Source organism: Solea solea, chromosome 10 (genome assembly GCF_958295425.1).
Source record: "Solea solea chromosome 10, fSolSol10.1, whole genome shotgun sequence".
Classification (NCBI taxonomy): Eukaryota; Metazoa; Chordata; class Actinopteri; order Pleuronectiformes; family Soleidae; genus Solea; species Solea solea.
The window spans coordinates 22195679-22205833 of NC_081143.1; the positions used below are offsets into that span (position 1 = coordinate 22195679).

At 41.2% G+C, this 10155-nt stretch overlaps 1 protein-coding gene across 1 annotated transcript; it reads left to right on the plus strand.

The window, feature by feature from the left end:
- Positions 1–363: 363 nt before the first annotated feature.
- On the plus strand, positions 364–9137 carry syngr2b (synaptogyrin 2b). Its single transcript, XM_058640487.1, has 4 exons — positions 364–653; positions 4260–4497; positions 6826–6962; positions 8390–9137. Exons 1-4 carry the CDS (start codon positions 543–545, stop codon positions 8648–8650), a joined length of 747 nt encoding a protein of 248 aa, XP_058496470.1. The 5' UTR covers positions 364–542; the 3' UTR covers positions 8651–9137.
- The last annotated feature ends 1018 nt before the right edge of the window (positions 9138–10155 follow it).

The following is a 10155-nucleotide window of genomic DNA, read 5'->3' on the forward strand; positions in this document are numbered from 1 at the left end:
CAGTTGTTCATCTAAAGGTTTGATTAAAATGTTAAAAAAAAAATGTGGTTGAAAACACTGATTAAAAAACTGCTTACCAACACACAAACCATTCATAACTGCTAAATGAGGCTAAAATAGAAAAAAGGCTCTGAGTGATACTTAGTGAAGAGCCGTTTGGGAGCCGTAAGAGCCGTCTCTTCTACGGGAGCCGAGCCAAAAGATCAAAATCTTTGAAAAGAGCCGGACTTCCCATCACTGGCACCTGCCATTTCACGCCACGCCTCCTTTACAAACTACCGTAAGTGGGCGTGGCGGGATTCGCTGTTGAACACGCCCCTCTGACGTTCAGGCAGCCGCTGGTGCGAGGCTCCTCCTCGCGTCGTCGTCGCTGAGTGAGAACAAGACGCAGCCCTGCCGGAGGGAGGCGGAGGCGGTTGGTTGTCAGTTGAGTTTCGCTGGTAGCTAGTGCTGACAGGTCAGCTCAAACCACTCGTTCATCTGCGGAGGACGTAAGGAAGGAAGCAAGGAAGGAAGGAAGGAATCTCCCAAACCGGAGAGACATGGAAGACGCGGTCGGTGTTAGCGCGTACGGAGCTTCGCTCGCCGGACGAGGTTTCGACTTCTACAAGTTTATCCGACAACCGCAAACTGTTGTACGGCTACTCAGCTGGGTGAGTGAGTGCGTGCTACGTCTGTGTTTATGAGAAGTAAAGGACATTCAGAACAGGTGCGTCTGCTACACCGCCGTGGTTGAAAGATTATTATGTGACGCACATGTGTATTTGTGTGTGTTTTTTGGCCACAATAACAACAGGCTAACTACTATAAATGCAGCGTCTCCTCCTGGAGAGCGTCATGTTGCAGGCAGCTGGTGTATGACAGCAGCAACATGGTGACAGCTCAGGTCAACACTGCTCTATAGTCAGAGGACAAAAGACAGGAAACGTTTACACACACACACACGTTTGTATATCATTCACAGTGAGGACATTCATAGACATAATACATGCACTAACCCCTTACCCTAACCTTAACCATCACAACTAAGTGCCAGCCAAAATGTGGTAGAGGTTTGGGTTGATCCAGAGCCGAGATATAATTCTCTATAATGGGGAAGTTATGCATGCAGGACGTGGTATTTGCATAGAAAGCGGAATTCATACCAAGGGAAAGTTGTCGCACACTGCTGATCACCTGTTGCTAGGCAAATAATGGCACATATTTACATTGTGTGGTCAGGACACTGGTATGCAAAATGCCAAATTAATCTCAACCAGACAGGTGTGTGTGTGTGTGTGTGTATATATATATATATATATATATATATGTATGTATGTATGTGTGTGTGTGTGTGTGTGTGTGTGTGTGTGTGTGTATATATCTGTCCTTGAATGTATCCTTGGAAAAATGAAACTAAAAGATCTGGCTCCTCGTTTGTGGGAATGTTATCAGGCAGGACTGATTTAATCTCAGTACAGGTTCATGTCTTGGATGGCTCAGGCGGCGTGTCGTTTTTACGTGTTGGTTTCAGGAGGCGTTGCTTCTGGCTAATGTTCTGTAAACACACAGCAGCCGGAAAACACACAACTCAAACCTGAACAATGTGTGGTGGATGAGGACTCTGTGTGTGTGTGTGTGTGTGTGTGTGTGTGTGTGTGTGTGTTGTATTTGTTTGCGCTTTTTTTGGTTGAGGTTGGGGTAAGGCTTATTTTAGGCTTTTCAAAATGAATGGAAGGCAATACAGTGTCCTAAGAAGAAACTAAACGTTTGTGTGTGTGTGTATGTATGTGTGTTAAGGGTTAGACATAGATTATACACTGTAGTTGTGTCATTAGTAAACAGGGGCTGATACACAGGTAAGATGATACCCTTTCCTCACTGACCCTCTCTGTTACTTCAGGGGAATGTGTGTGTGTGTCTCTCTCTCTCTCTCTCTCTCTCTCTTTCTACTATTTTTCATTTTTCAATCCATATATTACAAAAAACAAAAAAACTTAACTAAAAAAATAAATAAATAGCAAACCTACTTAAAAACCGATTAAAACTAACTAATTTTAAAGACAAAATGTCAAAACTAAATAAAAACTAAAACTAATGAAATGAATTATAACCTTGGTACACCCCCTCCCCCCCAAAGTTGTGTTGAACTCATTTCAAACTCACTGTGGCCTGACCACCATTGAACGCTGTTGACTTCCCCCCTGCTTCAGTGAGCCGGAAGAAGATACAAGGAAATATTGTTTCTCTGTTACCCTGCTTACATGTCCCATAATGCACCACACCTGTTCTGAGAACAAGGAAAGGTCTTGTTCAATGACTGAGCAGACTCTGACTTGAATGTGCGGTATTTATGCAGTTCTATGTAAAAAATCCAACAAGTATCAACATTATTTGCACTGTTCATTTGATTATTGACATGATATTCAAATCGAAAGACTGCAATTGAATCATTCTGTCTTAAATTAACACATGTCGGAAACAATTCATACCTTGAATGCCAATTACTTCAGAAAAATCCTAATTACATCCTGACATTACAACACATACGACAAAATAGTAATCAAGTCAACAGCTGTGGAAAAAATAAAGATAAAGCAATAAATGTAGATGAATGACATAGAGTTTAGCTCCTATAGACTGGGTCAGGACCCACAGATGAGTTGCAAAAGATATATTTTTGGGTCACCAAATAAATAAGCAGATTGTTTTTCTGGCTTTTTATGTGTGTATGTTTTAAATAATATGCATACAAAAAAGTTGCAATTGTTTATGCGTTACGAGGCTTTGAAATGTCTGCTTTATCTATTCAAAATAATATTAGATGTTACAGAAATTGCAGTAAAACATTGTTGTAATTTTATGTCGTGCACAAATTGACTCGTCATGAACTATATTGTGATCCGTGTCATGATAAGGGGTCCAATACATTAACATTAAATCTAATTATATTGAGTATAATATAGGTAATACACTAGAAAAAAACAAAAACAAATGACATGCTGCACGTAACAATACATATTAGTGACAGATGTCACGATGTCACTCGGCAGAAGTGCAAATCAACAACACAAATAAGAAAACACAGCAACATTAACTGGAACCCAACAGCATTAACTGAAGGACATTATGTTTCAGTTAATGTTGTTGTGTTTTCCTATTTGTGTTGGTGATTTGCTCTTCAGGGCCACCATACATATGGGACATTTTGGCATTGTTTCAAGTCCGTCTCTTTGTTTGACTTTTGTTTCGTGTTTTGGAGGTCCCCCACGTCCACTTCTCTAAACGCCTCCTGCTCATCTTCTTCTACCTTTTTGTCCGGCAGGATTGTGGCCGCTCCCTCTTCCCACGCACCTAACAGTCCCTCTCTATCCTCCCACCAAATCTCATTATGAGAGCAGTTAGAGAGCTGGTGGCATCTCTGGAGTCACATGGCAGGCAGCTGCAGTCGGAATTAGGTCACATGGTTAGGTGGGTAACCAGAGCAGAGAGTAGCAGACCACGGGACGGTCAGAGGGATCTGGCAGCAGTTAATAGTCGCTGCTTTATAAACCACACCACGGACACAAGACATTGAGGTGTTTCCAGAATCATTTTTTTTTTTTATGACTTAAGTTGTATTTTCTCTTAAGGTTTCTTTAAATGGACACAAGGATTTTTTCTGATTTTGTTGTACATGTACAAGCAGTGACTATTTGAACCAACCTACTCTGAATCAATATTTGAGAGTAACTGTAACCTCTGGAGTGCAAAGGCAGCTGAATTCACATGTTGTTTTCATCACAGAGTTTGTCCTGGGGCTCATTTAGAGACAGCTGAGCTCACTGTTGTGTCTTTTTCAAGACGGTTTAATCGCTTCAAGAAAATTATCACTGACAAAACTGTAATGGATAAAAATGAATATTGTGATCTTTAATGGATATTAATAGTGTAACGTGCCGGTCAACAGAAAACAGAAAATTCCAGAGCCAAACTCACCCCCATTGCGTAAAAACTACCATGTGCACGTGAACAAGCGCATTTATCAATGAAACCACACGCTGGAAGTAACATATTCAAAAATCAGAAATATAAATTAAAGGTTTTGGCTCCTACAGTGAGATAAGCTTAAAAACCGGCAAAAGTGGCCGCTGTCCGAAAAAATACACTGTGGTCATACACCGCTGTCTCGGTGTCCTCCTATTGTTTGTGTGGCGTATAAAAAAAAACAACCACATGAACACATAAACTATGTTTATTAACTTGTCTTTAACCATCCTCCGTTCTCTGTTTGATTGCAGTTATTTGCCCTGGTGGTGTTTGCCTGCATCACAACAGAGGGATACATCAACAGTCCAACCAGTGCTGAGGCAAAGTGCATCTTCAACCAGAGCGACTCGGCGTGTCACTATGCTGTCGCCATCGGGGTGATCGCCTTCCTGGCCTGCATGGCTCTTCTGGTGTTGGACGTTTACATGCCGTTCATGAGCAACGCACAGGAAAGGAAATATGCCGTGCTGGCTGATCTGATTTTCTCAGGTGAGTGTTGATTTTGATTTAATTCCTGGGAATGACGTTATGGTTGTTAAATAAAATTACTTATTATTATTATTATTACTATTATTATTATTATTATTATTATTATTAGAAACAAAAACTTTTAACCAGCTGGTGCTTTAACACCAAAAATAAATTGGTTTTGTTACCAAAAACTTGACATCAGTCAGTGTGGATCAGACCCGGTGCTGTAGTAAGACTATTTTTATTGAGACTTAATATGACATAAATCTCAACAGTGACTCTGGTAATGTTTTAATATGGTTGGTCGCAGTAAACAAAAGCAGTACTTTGGTCAGTTTTTATCCCTGTTCTAAACACTGTTCTGAACCGTTTGTCAACTTTGCATTGTCTTAGCCCTTCTAAGCAAAAACCTTTAACCATCGAGTGCTTTCACAACAAAATTAAATTGGTTTTGAACCTGAAAAACTTGGTTTCCAGAGGGACCAATGCATCATCAGTGGGTGTGTCCATGTAAGCTACAGACAAGAGGAAGAAGAAGAAGAGTGTGAAGTGGTCTCTGAAAGGGACAAAACTCAATAACAGAGGCTCAATATGATCTGCCGTGCTGTCTCTAATGAGTATGGTGGTTCCACTTAACTAGTGTGAATGTGGCCCAGTTCTCTGAGAGCACCAATGTTCCACACTCAGACAGAACTAGAGCCTAAACAGGAATCATGACGGTGCATGCCGGTGCGAAAGCGCTATCTGAGTAGTCTTCAGGAGTTGGCTGTATGCAAGTCTAGTCTCCTGAAGGTTACAACGATACACTACCTGAGAACTTTCTCTAGTTTAAAGGCTTGAATTTTAATTTGAATGAATCACGTGTGCCATTTTCACACACAAACTCGGGATAATGTGTAAAGAAACGAGTGCAGACGTTTTCCAGAGTTTGCTCTTCACACGTGACAAATGCCGCGGGAGAGTGCAGGACACTTGCTGTGGTCTCGCATGAGCTGGGAGAAGCTTCAGAGAATGTCCTGAGTGACATTTGCGCTCACACATACAGCCGCTCTAGACGATATCTGGACTGTAGCTGTAGTAAAAGAACCCCTGGTTCTTGTCCGCTCTGCAGCGTTTTAGCGTCTTAGCTCGTTGTTTTCATTTTACAGCTCTGATGAATTGGTTCAGTCTTTACTCTGCCCACCAGTCTTGTGTCTAGACAAAGAGAGCCAACTGTGCACTGCCAGCTCTGCACTAAACAATGGACAAACAAAGTTAGTGACTAAATGACCCTGTGTCAGTTTCGCTATCAACTGGAACAAGTTTGAAAAAAAAATGCCCCATTTTGATGCCATAAACCTTGATTGATTAATGCGTTACTTTTCAACAGATGTGTTTTGTATTCCGTAGATAGTCAATCTGTTTTTCCCCAAAGCCAAAAAGACCTCAGTCATCAAACCAATGTTGGACATTTTTGTCGGGTTTGAACCCTGTCTTAAACTGATTCGTGTTGGAGCTTTGTATCAGCTGTAACTTAAGTTATTGGAGCATTTCGTGAATAAATATCTGAACTTTGCAAACAGTATAAATGTTGTGATTGGATCAGGATTATTTAGTTGTTTAGAGGGTTAAATATGACACAATTTCTTGTAATCACTCCATTATTGGCATTTGGAAGACAATTAGTTTAGAAGCACCTCAAATCAAATCAAATTTCAAGACTAATAAATATTGGTTTGGATTGTTTTTTTTCCATTAAGTGTGCACACTTTTGCTTGTACTTGTCACTGTTGCCACTGGTATGATATGTGTTAGAGAGAATAATATATACTATACATTGGAAAAGCCTGTGAAGCATGACTTATGCGAGGACAGCCTTGTACTCATCCCCTAAAGCGATTATTCCTCCTCATAAATCACCCTTTATTTCAACTTTTCTCATGTAAATGTCCACGTCCTCGTACAGAAAGCTTTGATTACTTGGTGTAATACGTGACAGACGCCCTGGCCTGCTTTCCTGACATAAACACAACACCTATTATTCCTCGCTGCGTACAGTAGAGGAGCGAGCAGCGGGGTGTGCGATGACCTCACGGATTCTGCTAAAATTAAACATTCATTCGCTGCAAACAAAAACAGTCCAGTCTGCCATTCCTTATGCAGACAAAGAAGTGGTCGTTTGAAAAACAGCTTGTGGTCATTTGGGCAGATGGCGACAAGAGAGGCGTTTTCATTCCGTTGACATTTTTGTTCTTTTCAAAGGGATTAATTCCTCCTGTTTTCCCCCCTTTTCCTCTAACAGTGTGGAAAATTAATCATTTATATTTGTGTCTGTCCATCTGTATGTGTGTGTGTGTTTTTTTTTAGGGCTGTGGACCTTCCTGTGGTTTGTGTGTTTCTGTCTGTTGGCAAATCAGTGGAGTCGCACTCATGATGTCCGCGGCATCCCAGAGGATGCTGCACGAGCCACCGTGGCCTTCTCCTTCTTCTCTATCGCCACCTGGGTGAGCAGGACTCCTGCTGTCTTGTCTTTTCATTGTATCAGCTCAAACACTGGCCACTTACTTTACTGAGCTATAGCTGGAGCAATAGTCTAATGATAAACACTATTTGTTGAGCAGAAAAAAACATTTAAAACATTAAGATAACTGAATATTAAGGAGGGTTAGGGTTAGGCGACACATAGTAGCTTAAGAACCATCCCTTATTGTTTTATTCTGAATTAATTTGATAGCTTTTTGCTTATTGATTGATGGAAAAATTGCAAAACTCAATTAAAAGAAAGTTGGAAAGAAATGTGTGAACATACCAAAAATGTCAAACTGTGAATTCAAATCCGATTGGATAAAACTTGTTTGACAACTGTGTGAGATATTTTTACAGCATTGAGCCGTCTGTTTATTGTCCAACCTTTGCCTGGTAACACAGCTGAAGTCATAGATGGTGCAACGTTCTCTAGGCTGGTGCGTTTAAGCACAGGTGGAAATGTCTGACTTTTGTCTCTCAGGTGTTGATACATTTATACTTTGTAGCATTTGCACATTTTTCCAATAAGAGCTGAGCAAGAACGTTCATTGATCACGGAAGTTCAAATCTGTGAATATCTTTCTGATTTATGACAGAGATGAAGGATATTTTCTCCTGTCATGTCTTCTGGTTTCACCGTCTTACTTCCAGCAGAAAGCATGTTGATTTGCGTACAGTCTTTTTGTCCCGTGTGAAGCTTTCGGGTCACGTTACTTGCGTTAGATGGAAAAAGAATCAAAACTGGATGATACAGGAAACGCCGTTATCCGTTTTTTGATTTTTCATTTGAGCACAATATCGGGAGTTTGATACACGGATTAGTCACACTCAGTAATAATCATTAAATCTGATCTGTAATCGATTAGGTTTCAATGTTTTCTTTCTTCTTCCTGTGTCATAGCGGCAGTGTCCATTCAGTGCTTGTGGCTACTCTAAACACAGATCGATGCAGTGACGAAGCTTTACCTCACAGCATGTCTTAACCATCCATCCATCGTCTACCTCTTTATCCTATTATCCTATTATTATTATTTAGGGTCGCTGACATAGGGCAAAAGGCCACGTACTGCCAATTCACTCTCACATTCACACCTACGGGCAATTTAGAGTGTCCAATTAATTCTGCATGTTTTTGGACAGTGGGACGAAACCACAGACACACACACGAGGAGAACATGGAAACTCCATGCAGAAAGCCGGAACCCTGGGTCTTTTTGCTGCAACACTACAGTGTTAACCGTTGCTATAATATTTGGAACTACCCATGTCATGAGGACTTTACACCATTACATTACATATATTTGAATATTGTAAGCAGTGTTAAATCAAGGTGGTACAAGCGTTCATTAAAATACTGGTGAAAAAGTATCTGTGCTGACCGTGACATTTTAATCCCACTGTGCAGGGAATCCTATCCTACTACGCCTTGGGTCGTTTCCGTCGCGGTGTAAACGATGTCACCATCCCAACCTACACGGAGCCGCCAGCGGATCCCCACAACGCCTACCCTCCGACCTATGCGCCCACCTCCTACAACCCCACCACCTACACTCCGACCACTTACACGGCGTATCCCAGCAATGTGCCCGACTCGCAACAACAGCCGCACTTCATCTCAAACCCCCAGCCACAAGGAGACTTTAGCTACCAGCCGCCCAGCTACTGAGACAAAGGGAGCTCACACGGATGAGGTGGTGTGTCCTCGGTCATCTGCCGATGCAGTGATTGGAGTTTTGCACTGCAGAGACACAGAGCTTTATCACATTGATGTGTTTTTTTTTAACATCTAGTTTCAGCCTTATTTTGTCAGATTTGTCAGGAACCAGAGCAATGCAACTGCAAGTTTAGAGATATGGGACACAACAGTTTACTTCAAAGGATCTACGGTCAGATTAGAAGACATCAGGCTTCAGGAGTGCTAAGATTAGTGCTGGGTATTAGGTAATCTGACTTTAGACCTCTGTGTAAAAAAAACAAACCCTGCAACATTTACCTCAAATGGGCTGATCCTGAAGGAGGTAGATAAAAAATGTATCCAGGAGGTCAACAGTCACATTGTGTGACTCAACAAAGCTCCAGTCATAGTGGAGGAGGATGACACTGGCTGTGTATCTCTTCTGTCTCTGCTGAAATAATAAGAATGTGCATTTGTACATTTTTATGGTTGTATGTGCCTGATTTATTTTATTTTATTTTATTTAGTTTAGTGAATTGCCCCCCTCCCCCCCTTCCGTGTAGTTTAAGTGCCTTCAGGATCTACAAGTGGTTTAGGATGTAGGTATTAAATAAAAGTATTGGGTGTAGGGGGGGAGACCTTTCTAGCTCTGCAGAGATTAGGCAGTTTACATGTAGGTCGCCACATCACCATCAAACTGGAACACCAGAGTAAAAAATGACTCCTTGTCTCACCATCTTAACCAGCCAAAGGACCTTTCAATCGAAAACATAACAGACTGTGTTGATTTAAAAAAAAAAAAAAAAGTCTTGTTGAATGTACATACAGTACGTATAGTCAGTGTTGCCCTTTAAACGTATAGCTAACATGCAGATTGGAGGGGAATGCAGATCACTTTGCACTTACGACAAGTTTATCTACTGAGTGTGTCCTCATGCTCATGAGTAACTTATTAACTCCCAACAGCAACAGTGCTGCTCCTTCAGGCGGTGAAAAGTTAACACCTCACACTTCCCTCCAAAGTCCTGGTGACATGATGTTGATTTCCTGTTTTTGAAGGCTGTGTGTTTGTGTTTGTGTGTGTGTGTGTCTTTACAGATGCCAGATTAACACCTCAGCCAGTGATGGTGATGATAATCTAACACCTGTCCTGGCTAAATGTGTTGCTTTATTGTGCCTGATAGTCATAGTTTAACATTTCTGCTGCCATCTGGCTGCTGTAGCTTAGCTAAAGTGACCTTAGATCGGATTTTCTATTGTGCCAAGATTTGAAATAATAGAAACTGATTGTTAAAATAATTAACCATGGTGCTATTAGTGGTACTACACTGGAAACGTGTGTGTATGTGTTGGGGGGGGGGGGTGATTATGTGGTTTCAGTGTATGGGGAAAATAAATGACTGAAACCAAAATATATGGAGAACACTGATGATCATTTCTGCCTTAAGGAGAGAAGGTGAACTTAAAGGGTTTGGGAGTAAAAATGTGCCTTGATG

Bases quoted from the DNA above. Each gene is read 5' to 3' on its own strand.
- syngr2b (XM_058640487.1), top strand. From the start codon at position 543: ATGGAAGACGCGGTCGGTGTTAGCGCGTACGGAGCTTCGCTCGCCGGA. The intron at 654-4,259 runs GTGAGTGAGTGC...GTTTGATTGCAG, and splicing joins TTGTACGGCTACTCAGCTGG to TTATTTGCCCTGGTGGTGTT. The intron at 6,963-8,389 runs GTGAGCAGGACT...CCCACTGTGCAG, and splicing joins TCTTCTCTATCGCCACCTGG to GGAATCCTATCCTACTACGC.